This window comes from Neofelis nebulosa, chromosome 13 (genome assembly GCF_028018385.1).
Source record: "Neofelis nebulosa isolate mNeoNeb1 chromosome 13, mNeoNeb1.pri, whole genome shotgun sequence".
Classification (NCBI taxonomy): domain Eukaryota; kingdom Metazoa; phylum Chordata; class Mammalia; order Carnivora; family Felidae; genus Neofelis; species Neofelis nebulosa.
The window spans coordinates 60,022,219-60,048,918 of NC_080794.1; the positions used below are offsets into that span (position 1 = coordinate 60,022,219).

A 26,700-nucleotide genomic window follows, 5' to 3' on the forward strand; every position below is an offset into this window, starting at 1 on the left:
CCCCGCTCACTCTCTCTCCCTTTCTCTCTCCCTCTCTCAAAAATAAACATTAAAAAAAAATAAGATTATGTATATAACTACTAAAAAAGTGGAAGAGGATTATACCAACTTAAATTATTACTTTACTAATCATAACCATGTTTTGCCATGAGTTTTACTAGCAGATGGTTTTCTTTTCAGGGTCATTTTTCACAAAGGCAGGAATGTTTTATTTTATTAGAAGTTAATATCTAACAACTACAGTGAGTACAAAGCAACAAAGCTTAGATACCAGGTTATTATTTATGTTCATTTATATGTGTAATTTCTTCCTACATAACAATTGTTTGACCTCTAACTGAATTAGGTTTGCATGGGTACTGTGTTGTTTTCTGAATAAAGTAAATGCTGAGTGCTAAGAATTTTCTTTACTGTGTTTGATTCAAAATTCTCAGAAGAAGTTACACAATGAAGAGTGAGAACTTGAAATGTACTGAGTAACTGAAGTAAACAAGAGGCTGCTGTATGATGACTTACCAAAATGATTTGGATTATTCCATCTTGAAAAATTGTGAGCAGAGTCTGACTAAATTTTAAATTTACTTTTTATTTTTTTAAGTTTACTTCCTAATTTTGAGAGAGCACGTGAGAGAGAGAGAGAGAGAGAGGGAGAGAGAGTGAGTGCAAACAGGGAAGGGGGCAGGCAGAGAGGGAGAGAGAGAATCCCAAACAGACTCCGCACCTTTGCAAGGAGCCTGATGTGGGACTTGAACCCATGAACCATGAGATCATGACCTGAGCCAAAACCAAGAGTCAGGCATTTCACTGACTGAGCCATCCATGTGTCCCTGACTAAATTTTAAAATCGTGATCGGTATGACTGCATGAAATAGGTATCAGAATATCAGAATTAAGTTGCATGACTTGAAGCTTAGGATAATTAAGTAGGTCTCACATGGGTCTTATTTTAAGAAGTGGTAATAGCCAAAAACAAATATTGGCTTTGTGGAAAGTCTAGTAAGTGCAAAATGTGGTAAAATCATCACCAATTCCTAATTAAAATTGGGTTGTTAGAGGTTATAGCTGGTAGAAAAAAATTAGACATATATATGTTTTTGTTGACCTTGAACAATGTGGGGGTAGGTAGATTTCCAATTCCATGCAGTTGGAAATCTGTGTGTATTCTTTTGACTCCCCTAAAATTTAACTGCTATAAGCCTTCTGTTGATTGGAAGCCTTACTGATAGCATGAACAGTTGAATAACACATACTTTGTATATGTGTTAGAGGCTGTGTTCTTAAAATAAATGAGGATAAAGTAAGCTAGGGAACAGAGAGTGTTATTAAGAAAATCATAAGGAAGAGAAATATATATTTGTAGTACTGTATTGAAAAAAATCTGTGCATAAGTGGACCTGTGCAGTTCAAAGCTGTGCTGTTGTTCTAGGGTCAGCTGTATGCTAATTTGCTCAACTCCGTATCTCTTCGTTTGGGGAATCATCTCTTCACCTATCATGTGTGGTTGATAGGCTGCCTGCCAGTCGAATACTCTTATAACCCAAACCTAGTCATCCCTATTGCAACAGTGATTGCGTATTGATCCAGCAGAGCCAATTAGAATCTTTTGACATTGATGTATGAATGCTAGGAGAAAGATGCTCCCTTTTTTCTGAAGTTATTAATCTGGGTGTTAGTAGGATTCTTATTAATTAATTCAGATTAACTCTTACTAATCTGGGTGTTAGTAGTAGGGTGTTAGTGCATTCTTTCCCACATGTATAAGAACCCCATCTGTAGTAGGAGAAAGTGAAACCATAAATAAATGGGAGATAGGTTGAGGTAGCATGCCAATTTCAGTTCCAGGGACTGTGTTATGAGATATCTATGGTTTTCTTTTGATTCTGTCAGCTACCCTGGTGTCCTTTCCAGTCCCATGAGCCAAAATTTTGTATATAAATTAGTTTGAATTGGATTGCAGCAGAAAATGTTCTGATGAATATTTGGCCCTTATGAATTTAAGATCTATAGCTTCAAGTTGACCACATCCATCTACAATTTGCCCTTTTCTTCCACCTTATGAAGAATGCCCATTATTCATTCATCATTCATGTATACATTTAGTCTTTCATTCAACCTACAAACATTTGTTGAGTGTCTATGTACAAGTATGTGCAGCTGCCTGGATAGTCAAGGATTATACCTACTTGCTGAGGATGATGGACTTCCTTTAATGTAGCACATTTTTATATACTTAGGTTACACAGGTCAACAAGAGTGTGTTGAGAATAATCAGTGCTGTGCTCAGCATTTTAGTAATATGAAAGAATAAAAGGAATTATTTGCCTTCATAGTGCTTACAGTTTAGTTAAGGAATCCAGATTAATGTGTATGAAATGACACAAACAGCAGGTAAATGCATATACATTCATGTAGTCTGGATATTAAATCTGAGTTCTGATAGAAAGGAAATTAGTGAGGGCTAGAAGGTTTCTTGAAGGATGTATGAGTGCAAATAGGTTTTAACTTATGAGTCATTTTGATAGGCACAGAATAATTGAGGAAAGGATGGAGTTGAAAATGACTAAGGACTGATCCAAGATAGGGAGGAGATTGGTTTGACTGTAACGGTTTGTATTTTGGGGAAATGAGAGGTAGTGATAATAAGGTTGACTATTTTAGGTAAATCCATGTATGAGGCATTTGGAAAGCCAAACAAATTTTATTTTCTGTTAAGGTGGAGATTGCTTTGAATAAAATGTTTATATTTCTTTGATGCCATTTTTGTGATGCTAAAGTGCAAAATAAGTGTAATCAAGTGATGTAAATTTACTTGTTGCGGAAAACATCTTGTTATATTTTCCGCCTTGGAAATTTTTTATTTTTATTAAAAAAATTTTTTTTTAACATTCATTTTTGAGATAGAAAGAGTGAGTGTGCGTGGGGCAGAGAGAGAGGGAGAGACAGAATCTGAAGCAAGCTCCAGGCTCTGAGCTGTCAGCACAGAGCCCTATGCAGGGCTCAAACCCACAAACCGTGAGATCATGACCTGAGCCAAAGTTGGAAGTTTAACCTGAGCAATGCAGGCACCCCTGCCTTGGAAATTTTTTAAAAACAATCATTAATTTGTGGTGTTGTTCTGTTTTATACATATTATACTCATATATATAAAATTGGTGTCTTTCTTCTTACCTGCCCCTTTTTGAGAGATCCCATAATAACAGTGGCATAACCATACCCTTCCTCTAGAGAAACAGCCAGTTCAAAACTAATGTTGCAATAGGTGTAAAAGCATTCTGAAAGAGATAAGGAATTAAATTAATGTTTGATTGCTCACATAACAATTGTTTTGAGCTCCAGATACTAGGAATGACGTATAGGTTAATGTGTCATTCTTTCATTAAATGCTGTTGTTAACTTCACTTTTTTTCAATAACCAGTTAGCTGATATTCAACTCAAGAGAATTAACATTTGGAACATTCCTGTATACCAGGGTTGGCAAACTTTTGCTGTAAATGGCCAGGTAGTATATATTTTAGGCTTTGTTGGCAGTATGATCTCTACACCTATCAGCTGCTGGTGGAACATGATAGCAGCCATAGACCATATGTAAATGAACAAGTGTAGCTATGTTCTAATGAAACTTAATTTACAAAAAGCAGCAGGCCACATTTGGTCCACAGGGTGTTGGTGTGGACCACCTGTCATAGATTTAATGAGACATTTTATGCCACAGCTTCTCATAATCACATCTCCCCACTATCCTCCTTTCTAGTAACTATGGATCAGTTATCTTTATTATTTTCTAAGTTTACCTCTCCTACTTGTTCACTTTTTTTTCCTTCATCATCACTTTTTATCTTTTTGTTGTATCATTTTCATAAGCACGTAATTATACTATAATTTCTCCCAGTTTAAAAAAAGAAACAAAAAATAACTGCATTTCAGTTCCTTTGTCTCTTGGCCTTTTATAGTAAAACTCCTTAAAAGGGTTGTCTCCCTTTTATAGTAAAACTCCTTAAAAGGGGGCACCTGGGGGGCTCAGCTGGTTGGGCGTCTGACTTGATTTCAGCTCGAGTCATAATCTCACAGTTTGTGAGATTAAACCCATGAATTATTGTTAACATGTCTCTGCTGGTGATGTGGAGCCTGCTGGGGATTCTCCCTCTCTTTCTGCCCCTCCCGATTGAGCGCGCTCCCTCTCTGTCAAAATAAATAAACATTAAAAAAAAAAGTTATCTGTATTGCATCTATATCTCCCTTTTTTCCCTCCCATTTTCTCCTAAATCCATGCTAGTCAGCCCTTCTATATAACCCCACTGAAACCATTCTATCAGTGTCACCAATGGTCTTGACATTAAGTCCAGTGGTCAATTCTCAGTCCTCATCTTACTTGAGAGAGTTGATCAATACCTGATCCTGGAAACACATTGTTCACTTTGCTTTCAGGACACCACTCTCTTTACTTACCTCATTGGTCATTCCTTTCATCCTTACCAGCTGGTTCTTTCTCCTCTTTTTCCTCTAAATGTTGTAGCATCTTGAGGCTCAGGCCTTGGACTTCTCTCTTTGTGTACTTACCCCTTGGTGATTTCATTCTATATACATAAATACATACACGCACCAGTGATTCCCAAAATTTTATCTTACATCCAGACCTCCATATTCTGTATTCAGCTACACATCCACATTTCCGCTTGGCTGTCAGCTAGATACCTGAAATTCCACTAAAACTGAACTCTTGATATATATTCTATACTTATTGTTCCCACTCTGTCTTTTCTGTATTAATAAATAGCAGTTCATTTCTTCATTTGCTGAAGTTGGAACTTTTGGAGTTATCCTTGACATGTCTCTTTCTCACAGACCAAACGGAGTCTGTCAGCATATCCTTTGGCTCTGTCTTCACAGCATATCCACGGCCTAACCATATCACATTCTCTCCACCAAGCCACCATCATCTCTGACCTGGATGTTGTAGTGTAATTATCTCCAAAGTGGTCTTCTTGCTTTCACTCTTACTTCCTTCCCAAATACTTTGTTCTTAACATTGTAGCCAAAGTGATCTCTAAATAATTCAGCTTATGTTACTTCTTTACCCCAAATGTTCCAGTAGCTTCTCATCTTGTTTATAGTAAAACCAAAGTCCTTGTAGTATCCCTCAGGCCTTGTGTCAGTTCCCTCATCACTTCTTTGACCTCGTCTCCTACTGCTTTCTTCCCTGTGCTGTTTTCTTGTTCTAGGCCTACCGACCTTGCTATTCTCTGAACATGCTAGGGACGTTCCATACTTAGGGTGTTAGCACTCATTATTTCTTTTCTTGGAATGCTTTCTGCCTCAACGTTTTAAGATCTTGGCTTAAATAAGACTTTTTCAAATGAGGGCTACCTGACTTCATATTTAAAATTGCAACTCTGATTCTGCCTCTTTTTCACCATAGGTATTTATCACCTTTGAATATGTTACACGTGTCATATGTAATAGGAATTTACTTATCTTGTTTATTATCTAAATAGCTAGTAGAGTGTTATGTCCATGAGGGGACGGGTTTTTGTCTGTTTTATTCATTGCTGTATTCTCAATAATTAGAACAAAGACTGGCACAGATTTGGTGCTAGCTACATGCCCAACACTATGCCAGATGCTGGTGGTATAGCAAAAAACATGACACATGTGTTCCTTATACTTATGCAGTTTTTATTTCAGTGGTAACGGCAGATAGAAAATAAATTGTCAAATATATAAAATATTGCCAGAGGAAAAAAAGTGTTATAAAAAAGAAATACAAGGAGCTTAAATAGAGAATAATATTTTTCTGGTTGAGAAGCAACGCTTTATATGTTGGGGAGACCCTTCTGAGGTGATGACATCTGAGCTGAGACCTAAAAGATGAGAAAGATCTACCCATTTGAAAACTAGGAGGAAGACCAATTCAATTCAAGCAGGGAACAGCGGGTGCAAAGGTCTGAGATAGGAAAGGAGTATTTGAGGAACTGAGAGGCTATCTGTGGTAGCTTGCTGGAGTGCATTTACAGATGAGGAGATTGGTATGAGGTGAAGTTTAGGAGAGAGGTCCAGGACCAGATGTCACTGCTCCTTGTAAGTCTTGGCAGAGATTAAATTTTGTTTTAAGTGCTTTGGGAAGCCACTGTAGATTTTAAAGCAGGGAGCGTTGTGATCTATTTTATATTAAGATCGCGTTTGCTCCTGTGTGGAGAATGGATTCACAGGAAGGTGGTGGGCAAGAGAGAAGCATGAATGCCAGTTAGGTTATTTTAATCCAAGTTATAGATGGCAGTGGACTGAGAAGATGGTGGTGGAGGTGGAGAGAATTCAAGATGTATTTTGGAGATAGAATTGACAGGACTTGCTTATGGATTAGTGTGGGAGTAAGAGAAAGAAGGCGCAGAATGATTCCTTCATTTCTGGGATGAGTAACTGGATGGATTGCGGTGCCGTGTTACTATGGTGGGGCAGCCTGGGAAGTGGAGTTTGTTTCTGTCCTTGAGGCAGGTGCTTTATAGAGCCAGAGAAAAATGAAATAGTTTATATTGTTTTGAGAAGCAGGGGGGAAATGGATTACATATTGATACATGTTCTCCCAATCGAATAGCCATAAATCTTGATCCCCCCCCCACCATGTGTTCCAAAATCTTAAGTAAAATCTGCCTGCTCTAAGTTACTGCCACAACAAAATGACAGAGAAGAAAGGCACGAGAGATGAAATAACCTTTCTCCTTCCCGTACTAAATTTGGTGGTCTTTATTTCACTTTGGATAGATTACTTTGATTTTTCTCCCAATTCCTACACATATTGAAAATGGGATTTCTGACCATGTGAGAGAGAACGTTCACATGCACGTGCGCTTGTGTGTGTATTTTAAATCAAATTCCATTGCAGCAAAAAAAGTTTACGTGGTCTGTAACGTTTGCTATTTGCTATAAAGTCATTTAATCTGAAATCACAGGAAGTCAGATATTTGAGTTGCAAATAAAAGAATGAGTCGGGAGTGTGTGAGGACCCTGTGTACCAATCATCTTGACTTTCGTGAGGCATAAATGAAAAATATAAAATAGAACTTCTCTTTAAGGGAGGTAAAACTTAAAAAATGAAATGATGTAACTATAAAGCAGTGTAATGAAGTGGTGAACAATGGCTGTACTTTAAATGGATATGCAGAGAAGGGAGAGATTAGTGTGTATTGCAGAAGGTTTCGTGTGCCTATAGGAGGTAGAATTAGACAGGAAGTTTGACTAGTATGGAATGAAGATAGAAGGGGATGACAAGCCTCGTGAGAGGAAGCAGGATGAACAAAGATAAATAAAAGTGTATGTGTAGGTAGTGGATAGCATCTTAGATATTGGGCACTGTACCTTATAGATAATGAGCAGTCATCATCTCAGTAATAAGAAATAAGATTAAGGGGTGTTTGGTGGCTCAGTCGGTTAAGTGTCCACTCTTGATTTCAGCTCAGGTCATAAACTCGAGGTTTGTGGAATCGAGCCCGGTGTAGGACTCTGCGCGGACAGTACAGAGCCTGCTTGGGATTCTTTCTCCCCCTACTCTCTGCCCCTCCCCTGCTCATGCTCTCTGTCTGCTCATGCTCTCTGTCTCTCCCAAAATAAATAAATAAGCTTTAAAAAAAAAAAAAAAAATGAACCTGAACTGCTTCTGTATTTTAATTTTTCCATTTTGTACTCCTTCATAATTGTATCAGTGTCACTAGCCTACCTGAGTGGTACATGGCTCACATGTATTCTCACATTTTGAACATTTCTGAATCTGTACTTCCTTACATCTGCATATTTAACTCTTTATTTTTCTTTTCTGTTTAAGTTGTTTATTAGGCCACAAAGATTTGGAGGGAGCTGGCTTTTATTATGTGTGTATATGTATACAATATGTATGTGTATATATACATATATATACAAAATAGATACACATACACATATATATATGTATTATATGTGTGTGTGTGTGTGTATATATATATATATATATATATATATATATATTCTACAAAATTTATTCTTTCACTTGTTTAAAATATGATAGGTATTAGGGGCGCCTGGGTGGCTCAGTCGGTTAAGCGTCCGACTTCGGCTCAGGTCATGATCTCGCGGTCCGTGAGTTCAAGCCCCGCGTCAGGCTCTGTGCTGACCACTCAGAGCCTGGAGCCTGTTTCAGATTCTGTGTTTCCCTCTCTCTCTGACCCTCCCCCCGTTCATGCTCTGTCTCTCTCTGTCTCAAAAATAAATAAACGTTAAAAAAATAAATAAATAAAAAATAAAATATGATAGGTATTATTAGCCCTATAGGTAAACTTTTTAAAAACTTAAAACAGCTATAAAAAAAAAAGTAAGCCCAGAGTGTATGTTTCAAGTCATGAAAAGATTGTTTTGAAGGCGTTATATGGTTCTGCTTTGAAAATATGTTTTAGGGTTTTTTGTGTTTTCTTCTAGATCCCTTTTAGACAGAACTTTACATTTTTTCAGTAAGCTCTACTGATGCATGCTGCTTTTGTTTTACCTCTAGTTATATATTCATATGACTGTTTTGAATTCAGTTATCTCTGTAGAAAAAATTTGGTGACTCAAGGAATGAAATTGTTATACAAAATAATGACTAATTATATTAGTCTTTCTATCTGTGTAATGTGACAAGTTAGGTTATGGAGCTACATGCTAAGTTACAAATGGGGCAAAGCTAAAATCAGAATTTTTTAGTTCTTTGTTTACTGTTTAAGCAACTGGAATGTAATAAAGAGCATATAGATTCTTCCTTTTTATACCGTTTCAATAAAGCTAAAGACTGTAAAATGTCTTTGCTTTTTAGTCTGTTGTAGACAGCAAACAAAACTCTAAGAATGATGCTTTTTGATTTATCCTATTCAAATGTTCTTTATCCTTGGCGTTTTACTTTAGGAATCATCTTTTTAAAATTTTTCTGTGTGTTTCTTAATATGCGAACACTGCCAGTTCTGTGGTTCCTTACTCTTTATGTGGATTGTCACTTAGTCCTCTGATTTTCCAACTTCTATTTTTACTGTCTCCAATATATCTTGCTTTCTAGTAGCATTCTAATAATATTTCTAAAATAGTGCCTTTATGACTTCTCTCTGCTCATGGGCTAACCATGGCTCCTGGTTACCTTTCATTTCAAGTTCAAATCTGTCCTCTGTAGTCTGTTCTCACTTAACCTCCCTATTATACACATTCTCTGTGATCTCAATCCTGCAGTGCCATGAGAGAAAAATGCCTTTCTTCAGTGTTACTCCATTTTTCTGGTCTGGATAGCCTTTGCTCCTTTCTTGCAAGTTTAAGTCCTTTCCTCTTTAAAGGATCATCACAAAACCTACCTTTCTGTGAATTAAATGCAGTCAGCATTGATCTATCAACTTAATGCCTTAAGAGTCTTTAGTTACAAGTAATAAAACTAGCTTAAGCTAGTGTAAGTTAGGGTAATCTGAAAAGGAGGAATTTATCTTAAGGATACAGATTTCCTAGAATTCAAGGGCAGGAATAGATGCAGGCCGCAGTAAAGCCTTGGTGGTAGTAACATTGCCCTCTTGGTTTCACTCAGGAGTACTTACGAAAGCTGATGCTTCTCTCCCTGCTGTTTGGGTACGTTTGTCTTCTGCTATGCCATGCTGTCATTCCCTAAAAGAAATTAATCTGTTGTCAGTAGTTTAGGACGTATCTTTCTATAGATTTGTCTATGCTTATGCAAACATACCCTCATACTATCTTTTCTCCTGACATGAAAATGGGGATGTTTCCTCCTAATTTAAAAATGTGTTATATGCCGTCATCTGCAACTTCCTTTTTTAAAAACAAACAAAAAAATTCACAATGAAATCAATTCAGTACGTACATCTTTTTGTTTATAATGTTTTCATGTGGATGGATGTTGCATAATTAATCATTTTCCTACAAATGAACATTTAAGTGATACCGATACATATGTTGTACTTTTATTTATGTAAGATGGATTGTTAAAAGTGCAGTTTATGGGAGTATACTTAGACAATGTGTAGGAAATTTATTATTTTCAAGGAAAATATAAATTGCCTAAAGTGGCTCAAGCAGTGGAAACCCTGAAGAGCCCAGAAACTGTAGAAGAGCTTGCAAAGGTTGGAAGGCCTAAAATCTAAAGAGGTACCAGGCTCATGTGGTATTTTTGGTGCAATCGTGTAATTTTAAGGAGTAGGCAATTTTCATGTTTAGTGAACTAATTCCAGAGGAGATGAAATTGTGGAAGTTATTCCCATTTCATTTTACATATTCTCCATAATGCCAACATCAAAACTATTAAAGATAGCAGAAAATTCTGAATAAAATTTTGTCAGGTCAAAACCAGCACTTTATTAAATAATATGCTTAACTAATGTAAAAACAGTTCAACATTATACTTGCTCTTCATTTCATTGTATAGTATACAGGTTTCCTTCACTATCTGAAACAAGAGTGGTCCTATGAAACCTTTTGTAGGCTGAAAATGGTATAAAGTGAAGAAGCAATTACCATTCCTTTAGGTGGAAAAGTTTTGGGTGTTCTCAGAGCCAAAAAATAACCTTAATCTTAGGCTTTTCTCATATCTTGAGGCATATCTTGGTGGAGGCAGAAATAATCATGATAAAAGCACAGATGCTCACAAACACAGTTCAAAGCTATGGCCATGTTGAATGCTGACATGTTGATTTGTAGTTCCTGGGGAAGGAGCTTGGTGGTGCCACTCACTGCTTGGGGTGTGCGCTGCCTCTATAAGAGCTCGCTGCAAACAGAGGCTGAAAGCTGTTTCTGCTCTTTACCTTTTTTTGTAAAACCATGTCTTTTGGTCAGCAAAAACATACTAATGTAGGTCTTGTAAGTGAAGTGGCATAATGCAAACTTTTTGAAAAGTGAACTTTCAAAAAGCAGGGGATACCTGTATAGAAAGAAATAGTTGAATTTAGATCGTTACAGTTTTTCCTATTTCTTTATCTTTTTTCTTTTTAAAAAGTTTTTAGGGGCGCCTGGGTGGCGCAGTCGGTTAAGCGTCCGACTTCAGCCAGGTCACGATCTCGCGGTCCGTGAGTTCGAGCCCCGCGTCAGGCTCTGGGCTGATGGCTCGGAGCCTGGAGCCTGTTTCCGATTCTGTGTCTCCCTCTCTCTCTGCCCCTCCCCCGTTCATGCTCTGTCTCTCTCTGTCCCAAAAATAAATAAAAAACGTTGAAAAAAAAATTAAAAAAATAAAAAAATAAAAAAATAAATAAAAAGTTTTTATTATTTTTTTAGTGTCTCTCTTTTAACAGTGTATTGAGATCAGGAAGCATATTGGTTGATTACCATTTGTTTTCTATGTAAAATACATAAAACTTTTTATGAATGTATAACTGCATTCGTAACTGTTACTCTGGTAGTGCCAACCTTTTTACTTTTTTAGGTAACATCATGGCTCACAAATTATTAAATAAGCAAAAAATTGCTTCTCAATAGCATGAATTTATATACAATGAGTGACCTCTAATAGCGTGATTTTATATTCGTTGAGCATTATGTTCACCTCCAACTTTATGGCTGTTATACAGTCTTTTCTGCAGAGGTGTGATTGGGTACTTGTGTACTGATGTGAGGAGTGTAGTGTTGAATGATACCTATTTTGTTTTGATTTCCACCCTTTAGTGTCTACATCCCACAATTTTGTGCTGGCATCAGGTTTGTTCAGAAAAAACTCAGTTGGTTTATGGCAGAATTCACTTGCTTTGTTTGAGAATTTCAAAATTTTCGTGGCTTCGTACCACTTTTTGATAAAGTTTCATAACTGTGGTCTAGACGCAAAGAGGTCATTCTTCTCACATCAAAATGTAAGCTGTTTGCTTATGCTGTGATAAGGAGGTATGCCAATGTGGAGGCCGTAGTGATCCAAGGACAACATTTTAAGAAACAGTGACTTACACTAGTAATCACTATAAACATTTTTATGTGTGTATTCCTGACTTCTTACTATGAGTCTGTATGGGTCTATGTCTCTTCTCTATACACCTATTAATTTTTGAGCAGATTAAACCCTAATATGTCTACTGTTTGTTTCTTGTTTTTTTTTTCATTGAATGCATCTTGGATCTCTTCCTATCAATAAATGTAGGTTTGCAGTATTGTTTTTATTTTTCAACATTTTTTTATTTTATTTTTGGGACAGAGAGAGACAGAGCATGAACGGGGGAGGGGCAGAGAGAGAGGGAGACACAGAATCGGAAACAGGCTCCAGGCTCCGAGCCATCAGCCCAGAGCCTGACGCGGGGCTCGAACTCACGGACCGCGAGATCGTGACCTGGCTGAAGTCGGACGCTTAACCGACTGCGCCACCCAGGCGCCCCTGCAGTATTGTTTTTAAAACTGAATAATATTCCATTAAATGAAAATACTATAATTTATTTATTTTACTATTTTCTTTAATCTTTTTTTTTTTAAAGCTTATTTATTTTGAGACAGAGAGTGCGCACACACACACAACTAGGGGAGGGGCAGAGAGAGAGGGAGAGAGAATCCCAAGCAGGCTCCCCGCTGTCAGCACAGAGCCCGATGTGGGGCTTGATCTCACAAACCATGATATCATGACCTGAGCTGAAATGAAGAATTCGACACTTAACTGACTGAGCCATCCAGGCTCCCTGTGAAAATACCATAATTTACTTATTGGTGGACATTTTGTTATTTTTGATTTTGTGATTTTGTAAGCGATGCTGCAATGAGCATGATTATTACCTTTAAGATACCTTTCTAGAAGTGAATCAGTAGTTCTATACTTGCTTTCCAGTTGTGTATAGATTTATATTTTCTTGTATATTAAAAAATATATACTATTGTGTATGTAACTATATGTAACATAACTATGAATTGTTTATAATAAATATAAATGAATATATACATAGCAAACTGTTCTTTGTAAAGATTGTATCATTAGTATATCATAGTGATTCTATTACTAGAAAATGAAATTTTAAAAACGAAGGCATACAAAATACAAGTCAAAATGTTTATTGTTCGATTCAACATATATGAATTTAACTCTGTCAATTTGCTACAGTAGTTTCTAAATGCTTACTCTCAGTTTCCATACATATGTCGTCATGGACTAGTGACAGATGTTTTATGGACCATCGGCAGGACCATATTTTTAGTAGCACTATTTTATTTTGGCCTAGGAGTCAACGTAGAAGGGGGAAAAAGGGGCCTGGGGTGAGGTTTATATTTCATCCATATATGGTCATTTAATCCTCTTGCTTTTGATATGGTACCCACTCTCTCACCTGTGTCTGGTATCCCCTGTTTAAGAGAGTGTGTTTACTTTTTGCAGAGAATAAACTGCTGCTGTGGTGGGGAAATAGCAGTTACCTAGCCTGGAGTGAGAAAGGGAATCTTGGCATCGAACCAGAACTCAAGCAGCTTTCTCCAAATTTCTCTTTGTTTTAGCTTTCTCCTCCCTTCTTCCCATTTCATAGTTACTTAGTACTGCCAGTTCCTAAGCCTTTCAAAGATTCAGAGTGTAAAATAGGTTAGTTCTTAGCTTTCGCCACTGTCTGTCTGGGACTTAGTTTTCTTGGGTCTGCAGGGTCATTTACTGATTTTTCTGCTTTCCAGCATTTAGGAAGTTGTTGCTATTGTCATGTTTCCTGTTTCCTATTAATTTTTCTTTAAGGACTCCTTACCTATTTGTCATGTTGTGAATGTTCCCCTCTTCTAGTTTTTTTTTGCTTTTCTTAACTATTAACAAAATATTTACTTTTATTTCTATTTTGTAGATTTTGTTATTGACAGATATTTCTTCTATAACACATTATTCCTTTCTTTTAGTCCTTGTTTTTCTGATTGAAATTTGATTTTGCTGAAGTATTTACTTGAAACTTTATTCCAGAAAGAGTACATGTATAGCGTATTCTCTAAATCATTTTGCACATCTAAAATTGTACTTTTCCCTCATGCATTTTCCTAGGTATAGAATTAATTCTTTGGTTAATCAGTTTTCCTCAGATATATTCTAACATTTAGAATTGTGACTAAAATGTCTGATTAATATTAATTTCTGCTTAAAGTTGGCATTGTTGATGAAAAATCAGATACCTTTTTAGATAATTCTCCCTCTCTACCTTTTTTTTTGTAGCATTTCATTTTTTCTTTTTAAACTCAAAAATTTGACTAGGATAAGTTGTAAACATTGAGGTTTATATTCTCTTCTCACTAATCTTGCTTGGCTTTTGAGGAACTTTTGATTTTGAAAATTCAGGTCTTTAAAAAAAAAACAACCCAAAACTCAAAATGTTTTTCTTGTTTTCAAAATCATTATTTCTCTGCTATCTACTACTTTTTTCTCTCCTTCATGACAATATGTTCTTAGTTTTCTTTTTTTAGTATATCATCTCAGGTCTTGCTAAAATTGCCAATTACTACTTGATTCTTCCCCTCTAAGCCTTCTTTTTCCTGCAGTAGTGGCTTTCATGTAGTTACTATTTTTCATTGCTGAATGGGGGGAATGAGGAAGGGTTTCTCAGTGCTCAGTTGTTTTCTCTTTGTTGAGCTGTTTCAGCTAGTGATGTTTCTGCCTACTCCCCTCCCCACCTTTTTTTTTTGAGAGAGAGAGAATCTTAAGCAGGCTCCACACTCAGTGCAGAGCTGACATGGGGCTTGATCCCATAACCCCAGGATGGTGACCTGAGCCGAAATCAAGAGTCAGATGCTCACCCAACTTAAGCACCCAGGTGTCCGGAGATAAATTCTTTAAGAATGAACCAAAATTTTTTTTTTCAGTTTTTTAGTTAAAAGGAGGTGGAAAGCTAATGTAATTTTTTCCTGACAGCTTAGAGATAATTTACTTATGTCGATAAAGGACAGAACTGTTAAACAGAGGAAGATAGGCATGGATAGAGGAAGATTTATCTTTGTTCAGAAATAATTTTCTCTTTATATCTTTCTCAACAGCTGGTGCTAGCAACTCCCAACTCGGCCCCTGGACCTAGCTCAAAACTCTGGATTCATTCTCTTCCTTCCCGTACCTCAGCCCGAGCTTTCTGTCTCCCCAAAGGGTACCACATGATCTTCCTCTCAAGTCCTCACTTCCTCAAATCCCAAGGTATGTAGGGAAGGAGTAGGCTGAATTATGTCCTTTACTTTCTTAGGGCATAATAGATGCTTATTATATGTTAGTTAAATGTATGTCCCCTAGTGAAATTCTTCCTTGAGAGTGGTGCTTGGCAGTGAATTAGCATTTGTATTCACTCTCCTCTCTCTGGACTCTATCTTAGCAAACACGTTGCAGTATGTGTGTGGAATCTTTTTCTAGTTTCTTGTCATTTTGTAGGTCTTTCTTTATTGTATTTTTTGGTTTGTGTTTCAGTGGGCAGTTGGAAGAAGGAAATCAAATGGCTTAAGTTGCCACCTTGATGCAGGAAACTCTCCAGGTTACTTGAAAGGGCCAGGCATACTTTATGCAAATAGTATTATTTCAAGGCTTGATGAGATGTTGGTTAAGTCTTATGAGGTAGTAATATGTAGAGAGAGGACAGTAGTTTCAATGGCAGATTTAAAATCAGTAATCTTTGTTGGTAAGGTAAAGATTGAAAACTGTAGTGAAAAGAGCATTAGCTAGTAGGTTGGAAGATTATAATTCCTCATTCTTTTTTTTGTTTTCTGATGTGTTCACAACACAATACATTTTTTTGCCCATAGGTGGTAACCATATTGTAATTTGCTACCAGGTGTCGTCTTTGATTGCTTCTGCATACTTAGGTTGAACATAGTTGAAGACAAATAGATTTTCCCCATTTCAGATTTGAGGGTGAAAAACCCCAAACTACCTAAAATACACAAACTCCCCTATAATGCTGTATTGTACATGCCATACATTAAATATAAAAAAATATTGATATTCAGTATTGATTACTTAGCAGTTACTAAAGTAAAAGCTAAGTGGATTTCTTAATAAGGTGGTCCCTTTTATTAATTGTTTTGCCTATGAGGAAAGGACATGCACTTTTTAATGGATGGAATTTGTGAACTCTGTTTTGGCTGCCATGTATCCCACTTAATTATTTTCTATTCTTTGTGTCCTGGAACGGTGGGGTTGCTGAAATGTCAACTCTGAACAAGCAATGTATTAATGTATATGTCCTGCCTCTTCCTTTAGACTGTAAGCTGCAGTAGGGTAGAGACCATGTTTTTGACTCTCTCCATAGCACCCAGCAAAATGCCTCACAATCACAGTTGTTATTAGTAAGTTTTGGTTGGTTGACTTGTTTAAAATCCTGTTTTTAAACTGGTTGCCAGACTCTGGGGTATGTGTTATGTTATAAGAAAAATTTTAAATTGTACAGATATTTTGAAATGGAATCGATGATATTTAGAAATCCTATCAATCTATTTTTAGCATTACCTATATATTTTTGGACACATGTACGGTTACCACAAGAAACAATTTACCTTTTATAATAAAACCCATGATGGGGCGCCTGGGTGGCTCAGTCGGTTAAGCATCCGACTTCGGCTCAGGTCATGATCTCACAGTTCGTGAGTTCAAGCCCCGCATCGGGCTCTGTGCTGACAGCTCAGAGCCTGGAGCCTGTTTCAGATTCTGTGTCTCCCTCTCTCTCTGCCCCTCCCCTGCTCATGCTCTGTCTCTCTCTGTCTCAAAAATAAATAAACATTAAAAAAAAAAAAAATTTTAAAAACCCACGATATAGTCTCCTCTTGATTACATGTATAATAGAAAGGCTTGAGTATGGATGGTCCAGAGTGACCATAATATGATATTTAGGCAAATGGGGAAGAACCATTATAGGTGTTATTAAAAGTTTCACATGTTTGAATCTCACCCTCAGATTCTGGTATGGGGAAGACTCCATAGGTGATTATGATGCTGGTCACTGTTGAGAATGTGACAGTCTGCAGGGAATCTTCTCAGTTGGTGTGGAGTATCCACCAGGTGTCACGAACTTTCTTCTGGCCATTTGTTTTTCTTACTTTCGAAGGAAAAGTTTTTACATTGAGCTTTAAATAATATAGTGAATTTTTAGTAAAAATTTTAATAATTTACTGAGTTAGACACAGTCTGTAAAAACATTTAGGAAACCAGTGTGTGCTTTGGCAGCACTTATACTAAAGTTGGAACAATACAGAGAAGATCAGCATGGCCCCTGCGCAAGGATGACACGCAGATTCGGGAAGCGTTCCGTATTTCGTGCAGTTCCTGAGTGTCCTGCCACCCACGGCAGATGAACTCTGAGGAAATGATATGAGTCAGAGGATGGTGTGTAACCCTGAATAGTGAAATTCTGATTTTTCACTATTAAAAAAAAATTCAGTAGACTGGTACCCTACTAATGAATTATCAGTTTAGTATTTATATATTTGAGACTACTAAAGAATGTGTTTTTTAGACCCAACCAAAATTACTAAGTGTGAGAAATATTAAGAGTCTCTTAATATGTATGTGATATAACTTTTATCTGTGGTTTCTTAATAAAGGACTTCTGAAATAGTAATGTTTCTTGTTACTTAGATTAATTGAAAACATTTTTAAAGTTTTTATTTATTTGATCTCTCTGCCCAATGTGAGGCTTGAACTCACAACTTCGAGATCAAGAGTTGCATGCTCTTCCAACTAAATCATCCAGGTGCCCCTAGATTAATTGAAATTTAAAGCTGAGACCTTTGAATAGACATTATGGGTGAAGCTCAGTGTGATTTACACTTTATTTTCTTTAGTTTATCTAGTTTTCTGTTACTCACAATATATATTTAAGATCACAAAAGTAAGAGAAGACAATGTTTCCAGTACACATTTTGATATTCTACTGAACCTTCAGTATTCAGATTTCAATCTCACCGATGTCTTATCACATCTTACTGTTTTACTATTTTTTATTCCTTTGCAGTTTGACTCATAATGTGTCATTCCATGGTAATTACAGTAGTGATAGCTACAATTTATATAGCACTTTACAGGATACCATTACATATATTTTCTTATTTAATCTTTACAACAGCCCTGTGAAAGGGGAAGTGCTAATTTTTCTTTTTCACTTTATAGATGAAGAAACGAAGACAGAGATTGAGACTTGTCTAGAGTAACACGAACCAGTAAGTGTTGGAATTAATGGAGGCAGGTAGTAATGGGTGCCTTCTCCTATGCCAGCGGCTTTCCTTGCTGCCATGTACCTGGGTTCTAGGGACAAAGAACCAAGATGGTCAGGAACCAAAAAGGTAGTAGGTGGACTTAATCGTACCCCAGCAAAATGTGTTATTCCTTCTCATTTCTCTCTCTCTCTCTCTCTTTCTCTCTCTTTTTTTTTTTTTTAACACCATTTAGTAGCGATAACTTGAAAGAGCACATAATGTCTTTTTGTTGTTGTTAGATAAGTGAAACTTATTTTAAACATAGGTTATCCCTGAGGCACTAAGGAAGTAGAAAATCTGGAGGGAAGTCTGTTGAATTTCTCAGAGGGTAATAGCTATAGGGGCAGCTAAGGAAGGGAGAAAGTTACTAGTACATGTGTGTAATTGGAACTGAAATTTTTATGGCTCTCATTAAGATTTTTCAAATCCTGTTTAAAGATTGTAATATCAATTTCATATAACAGTCTTAGAGCTTAAGGGTGCTTATCCAGTTGTGGTTTTCTTTAGATGACAGAACCGAGGTGCAGAGAAGTCGAAGCCTGCCTGGTGTCCCAGAGAGTGGCTGCAGGTAGAGCTTGTAGCTGCTGACTTCCTGATTAGCGCCATCTCTGCTTCCAACTCTTACCTCTTGGTAAGCTGTCCTCGAAGTACTCCACAGTCTTTTCTATCTCTTTTTATGTGTGTGATCGACATTGGCATTTTGTATCAAAATGACCTTTAATATTAATGAAAATTACTGATGCTTACGTGATGAAAATTCAATTCTTTGTTTGATTTCAGGTGAGTTAATGTGGGAAAAATCCTCGTATTTTGAAGATGTCTTGCAACAGTATTGTTTCCTGTTTAAGTTACAAGTAACTTCAGTTTTTAGAGAAAAAAGAAATTGGGTTTTTTTTTTTGTTAAATCATGCCATCTGAACAGAAACAGTTATTTTTTGATGAAAAACAAACTATTTTAAAAAAAGATTATGATGTGAAAAATGAGATAGTTGATACTATTAGATCAGTGCTTAGGCCAAAAATTTCAGAAAGTCGTTTTCATTATGAACTAAAAAATGTGAAAATCGATTTGCCGAAGATAAATATTCCAAATGAAGTCTTTTTGCAACATGAAGTTGACAAATACAGAAAGTTATTTCAGCGTCAACCACAGACTGCAAGAAAATCTATCAGTATAAAGACTGTAAGCTGTGTAGAGGAGTGTATGCTGCTCCAGAAGTCTGAGAGAGTTGAAGAAGAGGGTTTAAAAATGTCGGCAAAAATACTCAATTTCAACTGTTTAAAATGCCGAGATAGCACTCGATATAGCCCAAATGATTTACAGAAACACTTTCAGATGTGGCACCGTGGTGAATTACCTTCATATCCTTGTGAAATGTGCAGTTTTTCAGCAAATGACTTCCAGATATTTAAACAACACAGACGGACACACAGAAGCACTTTAGTAAAATGTGACATTTGTAACAATGAGAGTGTGTATACTTTATTAGACTTGACAAAGCATTTTACATCCACACATTGTGTAAATGGTAATTTTCAATGTGAAAAGTGCAAATTCTCCACCCAGGATGTTGGCACATTTGTTCAGCACATTCATAGACATAATGAAATCCATTATAAATGTGGTAAATGCCATCATATATGTTTTACCAAAGGAGAGCTTCAGAAGCACCTTCACATTCATTCTGGTACATTTCCCTTCACTTGTCAATATTGTAGCTATGGTGCCACTAAGAGAGAGCACCTCGTAAGACATGTTATAACTTTGCACAAAGAACACTTATATGCGAAAGAGAAACTGGAAAAAGACAAATATGAAAAAAGGATGACAAAGACTTCAGGACTTAAGCTGATACTGAAAAGATACAGAATAGATGCATCGAGGAAGACCTTCTGGAAACGCAAGAAGATCAACAATGGAAGCGACCGAAGTATAGAAAAAAACACTCAAGTGCTAAAAAAACTGAACAAAACACAGGCTAAATCCGAAGACCAGAGCCATCTTGTTCAAGAACATTTAAATGAAGAAAAGGACGAAAGACCACACTGTGAGAATAATGATAAACCTGCTGAGTTAGGGTCAGAAAAGCCAACTCTTCTGTCCACTGGGCAATATAATAGAGCTGAAGAGGGATCACATTCGACTCTAGGTTTCTTGAAGACTGCTGTACAAGGACCTACAGTGTTGATGGTGAAAAATAATAGAATAACAATTCCTGCTAACTACAGTGCTGATTTTATGGGTTTTAAGATGGTGGATGGAAAACAACATATTGTAATAAAATTGTTGCCTACCATTAAACAGAATTTATATTCACCAGGCTCACAGTCAGATGCTGCAAAGGATGGTACTGGCAGTTTGCAGCCCCAGACACTGGACACTACTGGATTTTTAGCAGGAGTAACAACTGAGTTAAGTGACACCGTTTACATGAAAGCAACTACTCCATTTTCGTGCTCATCTCCTCTACTTTCAGGGAAAGTCCTATCAGAAAAAGAAATGGCTTTGCTATCTCAAACGGGTAATCTGCTTCAAACAGTGGATGATGAAAAAAGTGTGTCGTCTTTGTCAGCATCAGGATTGGTTACAGCATCAGTGAATTTGGCCACAAAAGTTGAAACAAAAGATAATATTGACTTATGGGGAAGTTACATTCCTCAGAGTCACCCTGAGATATCAGGTGCTGCCATTAGAAGTCCAGATAAAGTCAACTCTGCTACCAAACAAAATGCATACAACAGCGGAGATATGCATAACTATTGCATTAATTATGTCAGCTCTGAGTTACCTGTTGAATCTTCCAACCACGGATCATTACCCTTTCATAATTACTCAAAAGTAAATAATTCTAATAAACGTCGTAGGTTTTCAGGAACAGCAGTGTCTGAAAAAGAACCCTCATCAAGCAAAACGGTTGTTCAACAACCAATAAGTGAATCGGTTTTATCTTTGGTGCGAAAGGAGAGCTCAAATCCAGATAGCATGTTAGCATCTCTTAGCCTGTTAAATACTAAAGATGGAACTTTAAAAACGCAAGCTGAAATTGAAGAACAATGTGTGTTAGAAAAAGGACAAAACATTGACGGACAGAACTTCTACACTAATGAAAATCAAAATTTAGAGAATATGACTGAAAAATCTAAGTGGGATGACATTTCTAATGTTGAGTCACCTATGATGCCTAGAATCACATCTGTTTTCTCTCTCCACAGCCAACAGGCATCAGAATTTTTGCCCCCTGAAGTAAACCAGTTACTTCAGGATGGGTTAAAAACAAAATCTGATGTAAAACAGGACTCTAGTAAGACTCCAGATAAAGGCCCGCCACTTCATTGTGACCAGTCATTTCAGAAACCTGAGGGAGAAGGCAAAATAGTTGAATCTTCAAAAGACTTCAAAGTACAAGGCGTCTTCCCAATTCCATCTGGTGGTATAGGGATTAATGTGCCTATAAATGATCTGAATTTAAAGTGTAGTGGAAAAGAAAAACAAAATCTGTCAATATCACAAGATGTGAGAGATTCAGAAAAGGCACCTAGAATTTCAGGTATTGGCACATTACTTAAGACTCAGTCAGATGCAATAATAACACAGCAGCTCGTAAAAGATAAACTGCGAGCCACTACACAAAATTTAGGTTCTTTATATAGGCAGAGTCCACTTCTAAATTCAGAACCAAAAAAAGCTATATTTGTTCAGACTCCAAAAGGCTTTTTTGTACCACTGCACATTGCTAACAAGCCTGGATTACATGTTGTTTCAGGAAGACCGCTTCCATTGGTTAACACACAAGGTGTACCTGCTTCTCTTCTTTTAAACAAGAAACCCGGGATGATTTTAACATTTAATCATGGGAAACTTGAAGGTGTTTCCACTGTCAAAACTGAGAGTGCTCAAGCTTGTGGAACTACAGCTAAGGAGCCTTGCAGAACACCTTTTTTAAAGGTGGAACCAAACAGTAATTGTCTGACACCTGCACTATGTTCCAGCATTGGCAGTTGCTTGAGCATGAAAAGTAGTCCCGAAAATACTCTGCCATTAAAAGGCCCGTACATTATTAAAACATCAGCAAGTTCTTCAGTGAAAGCTGTTCCTACTCCTAATGTAGCTTCTGAGCATCAGGGCACCAAGTTGAATATTGTGGAATCAGCAAAACAGCAGAATGAGATTTTTCCCAAACCACCTCTTTATACCCTCTTGCCTGATGGCAAACAAGCTGTTTTTTTAAAGTGTGTGATGCCAAATAAGACTGAGCTGCTTAAGCCCAAATTAGTCCAAAATAGTACGTATTATCAAAACATACAGCCAAAGAAACCTGAAGGAACACCACAAAAAATATTGCTGAAAATTTTTAACCCTGTTTTAAATGTGACTGCTGCTAACAATCTGTCTGTAAACAACTCTGCATCCTCATTGCAGAAAGACAAAGTACCATCTAATCAGACTACAGGAGGAGAGCAGAGAGAGCCAGAATCTTCTAGAGATGCCTTACCCTTCTTACTAGATGATATGATGCCAGCAAATGAAATTGTGATAACTTCTACTGCGACATGCCCAGAATCTTCTGAGGAACCAGTGTGTTTCACTGACCGTTCAGACACCAGGGTGTTAAGGTGTAAAACAAATTGTACAATTGAGAGAAGCTTCGATAGAAAAAAGACTTCCAAAAAAAATTTTCCAAGAATAAAAACTCATGTAAGAAGTAAAGATTCTGAAACTGCCTTTGTACCTAGAAACAGGAACTGTAAACGAAAGTGTAGGGATAGTTACCAAGAACCTCCAAGAAAAAAGGCAACATTACATAGAAAGTGTAAAGAAAAGGCAAAACCTGAAGCTGTCCGTGAATCGTTTGGATTTAGCAGACCGAGGCTTTCAAAAGATGCAGTCAGAACTTTGCGGCTTTTCCCATTTAGTTCCACACAGCTTGTGAAATGTCCTAGGAGAAACCAGCCAGTTGTAGTTTTGAATCATCCTGATGCAGATGCCCCAGAAGTAGTAAGTGTAATGAAAACTATCGCTAAATTTAATGGACGTGTACTTAAGGTTTCATTGTCAAAAAGAACTATCGATGCTTTACTGAAACCGGTTTGTGGTAATGCTTCACAAACAATTTATGATGATTTTTCCAAGAGGCATAAAACATTTAAACCTGTTAGTTCTGTGAAAGAAAGATTTGTGCTAAAATTAACACTCAAAAAGATGAGCAAAAACAATTATCAGATCGTGAAAACTACCTCTGAAAATGTTCCAAAAGCTAAATTTAACTGTTGGTTTTGTGGTAGAGTATTTGACAATCAGGATGCTTGGGCTGGTCATGGGCAGAGACATTTAATGGAAGCTACTCGTGATTGGAATATATTAGAATAATTTACTGTAGTTACCAAGGAACAGAGAAGTAAAAGGGTCTTAGAAGAAAACAGTGGGTTGAATTACCTTAAGGTAATTGTCTACTTCAGTACGTACCTAAAATTGAACATCGGAAAGTAGGCTGTATTTCCATGGGAGACTAGAAGAGTTTTATGTGTGATAGTTGCATATGCTGTCACTGCACACATAAGTTTTGAAAGAAAGTAATCACAGCACAGATGTACCTTGATTTCGTTTTTTTTAAGTGTGTTCTTGGGAAGTTAGGGCTAAAGAAAATTTTGATGAAACAGTTTTCCCAGTTTAGTTATTTAAGGACTCTTAGTAGAGGGTAACGGCTGACAACTGCATTCCCTCTCTTCTTCCACCAGCCTTAGGAATCTGATAAGTGTAGCTCCTCTGAAGATGGAGAGAGCTCTTTCACCATGGAGCTGAAGGAGTTCCTCATCATTTGTGAAGATACACTAAGAGAGCTTGAGTAAAGAATTTAACTTTACATCTGCTCAATAGAGCTGTTTTGAAGGGTATTAGGTTCCTTAGAGTAACTAAGTACAGTTATACCTCTTGATGCTTGAAGAGAGTTTTTGACAAGTACATCTTTTTTTCTCTTACGCTGTGTCCCACATCAAGGATCGGAATACCCTCCCAAGGTGATTTTCTTTTTCTAAATGGCTGTGTCAAGCACTGTAGTAGATGAGAAGCCTCAAAAGAAGAATTAAACTCTCTGGGTCTAGTTTGAAGTCTCGTGAAGGAACTTGAACATTTTTCTGAATTTGATGATAATCTCCAGTGATTCTCTTGCACAGAACTATGCTTATTTGATTTAAATTGTTTGTCCCTCTTAAACCAAATGGCCCATTTTTGACTTGGTTGCCATGCATTTAAAAAGTGGACCATAGACGCACTTCCAAGGGAATGGCTTTTCTTGAAAATAAAAAATTATTCTCCAGAAACCGTATTTTGAAACAAGATTAGCAAAGCAAATCAGATTTTTGCTGTTTAATTACTGTTAGGTGTCTAAACATGTACACTCTGGGACAAACCATTTTTGTTAGCACCTTTTCAGTATGATTGACAGCCCAAAGCAGATTCTTTACTGCTTGTTGGCAGTTGAAATAAAGAAGCATTAATAGTGGATTCAGTGACAGTGCATAAAATTTCAGGACAGATTCCTAGGGGACATACCCAGCAGGTAGGGTTTTAAAATGGATATTTTCATGACGACAGAATCATTGACTGAAACTTCACCGTGTAAGTTTGGATCAAATTTTGTTGGATCATTGGATAACGGAGTCCTTGTATTACAAATTACTGTATAATTTTTGTTATATTGTTACTACAAGTGTTACAACATTTTCATTGACTGAAAACTTCAGGGCTTCTTTTCTGTATATAAGAAAGAATTTAAACCTGTACATATTTTTGTACCTTTCAGTTTGTTATGTAAATTTTGCACAGAAAATTTTTGACATAAAAAGTTTATTTTCCTTCAGTTTAGTTCTGTGCATGCACTAATAAAACTGGTTGTTTAATTTAAAAGGAATATGTAAGACTTTACCCATGTCCTTTTCTTGGTTTTTATTTTAGATGTAGAATTTTTTTTTTTTTTTTGGGTAAATTCATTTTTCAGGGATTGAACACTATTGTTAGCAAGTGCCTAAAAGATGTGAAACAGTTTACATATGTCAACTGTAACAGTAGGTCCCAAATGGGCCATTCCCCCAGAAGTTTTATTTTAAAGAAAGCCATACATAGATGCTTCAAGCTATCTTGCTATGCACATTATACATGTACTTTTTTTGTGCAGTTTGTCTACTTTCCTAGTGAAGTATTTTTTGTATAAAACCTGTTATAATTGTGTTTCTTAAATTGAGCCTAAGAATGGAGTTGATTGGAAATATACAGTATATATTAATAACGTATATGGTGTTTAAAGAATGATAAGCATTGTTAATTTCTGTAATGAAAATTTTCTTCAATTAAATTTATCTTAAGTTTGTGTTTACACAGTAATTTTTTTTACTGTACTGAAGTCAAATGGGAATTTTATTCTAAAGGGAAATACTTCTATTTCAAAAAAGTTTGTTTCCTTTTATGCTAGGGAACTGTGTCAAATAAAGTGTGGATTTGTCCTCCCCCAAAATCATAGATGAAACTTTGTTTGAGAACAAACACTTAACACCATAAAGTTACTATAGTTAGCTTTGCGCAGTGGCAGTATCGTAGCCAATGAGGTTTATCCGAGGCGCGATTATTGCTAATTGAAAGTTACTATAGTTATGCTGATGAGGAGAATCATAGAGAGGCTTATGCTCTTTAGTACCCTAACAGCAATAGAATTGAAATGCTCTGCTGTTCTGGGTAGATGTATTATAACTCATTGCCTTCCATGACTAGAGAAGAGAGAGCAGCAACTATCATGCCAATGTTTGCAGGATTATAAAAACACATTTCAGAATAGCCATGCCGGTAAAAATCTAATGTTGTGATGCATACTTTTTGCCTTAAAGTTTTAAAAGCCATTTTAAAAAGCTTCATGCCCCAGATACTCTAGTTAGCCCCTTTTCTGATTTGTTAGGTTATTCTGAAGAAGGCAAACTTCCCTGGAACCTCTCTCTTGCTGGAGTGGAAAATCCAAAATCAAAACCCACCATCCTTTATTTTCTCCTAGCTGAAAACTGAACTGAAGATTGTTCTCTAAAATAGGAATAGCCACTAATTTGAGGTTGTGACTACACTGGAAGGGTTTTATTTTTGCAGTCCAACTTCTTGGTCAGGAATTTGTTTCCTTTTCCCCTAGTTGGCCATCTCCAAGGAAATGGACCTATTTGCATTCGATTGAAAAAATAGTTTAACTTTCAAAGAGTTTACCTTTCTATCTTACTAAGCACTCAGTGTATTGAAATGTGATATATATATATATATCACATATATATATGATATATATATGTGATATACATATATATGATATATATATATATATGTGATATATATATGTATATACCTATATATAAATGTGATATATATACATATATATATACACACACATACATATTTTTTTAAATGAAAAATTGTGGTTTTGTTAAGGGGTCAGCAAAGTTTATCAGTAAAGGGTAAGTTAAGCTAGTAAATAATTTAGGCTTTGTAGGCCATTTAGTCTCTGTCATAACTTCCTAAATGAGCCATGAGCTGAATTTGGCCTACCAAA

General features: G+C 36.5%; 1 protein-coding gene, 1 non-coding gene and 1 pseudogene across 7 annotated transcripts in view; all 3 read left to right on the plus strand.

The window, feature by feature from the left end:
* ZNF518A (zinc finger protein 518A) overlaps positions 1-25,497 on the plus strand; it is a 29,082-nt gene extending 3,585 nt beyond the window's left edge. For 2 of the 6 annotated variants that reach the window (XM_058697311.1, XM_058697312.1), the window contains exons 3-7: positions 435-550; positions 14,936-15,086; positions 18,042-18,091; positions 18,635-18,758; positions 18,908-25,497. In XM_058697311.1, coding sequence (XP_058553294.1) covers positions 19,035-23,495 — 4,461 coding nt within the window. In that variant the 5' untranslated portion in view covers positions 435-550; positions 14,936-15,086; positions 18,042-18,091; positions 18,635-18,758; positions 18,908-19,034 and the 3' untranslated portion in view covers positions 23,496-25,497. The remainder of the gene's footprint in view (positions 1-434; positions 551-14,935; positions 15,087-18,041; positions 18,092-18,634; positions 18,759-18,907) is intronic. The other 4 variants (XM_058697309.1, XM_058697310.1, XM_058697313.1 and 1 more) reach the window with 2 other exon arrangements.
* On the plus strand, positions 17,088-17,190 carry LOC131494209 (U6 spliceosomal RNA). Its single transcript, XR_009253256.1, has one exon. It is a non-coding gene; the product is annotated as a U6 spliceosomal RNA (small nuclear RNA).
* A 195-nt stretch (positions 25,498-25,692) lies between the features above and the next one.
* LOC131494200 (U4 spliceosomal RNA) lies at positions 25,693-25,850 on the plus strand (annotated as a pseudogene).
* The last annotated feature ends 850 nt before the right edge of the window (positions 25,851-26,700 follow it).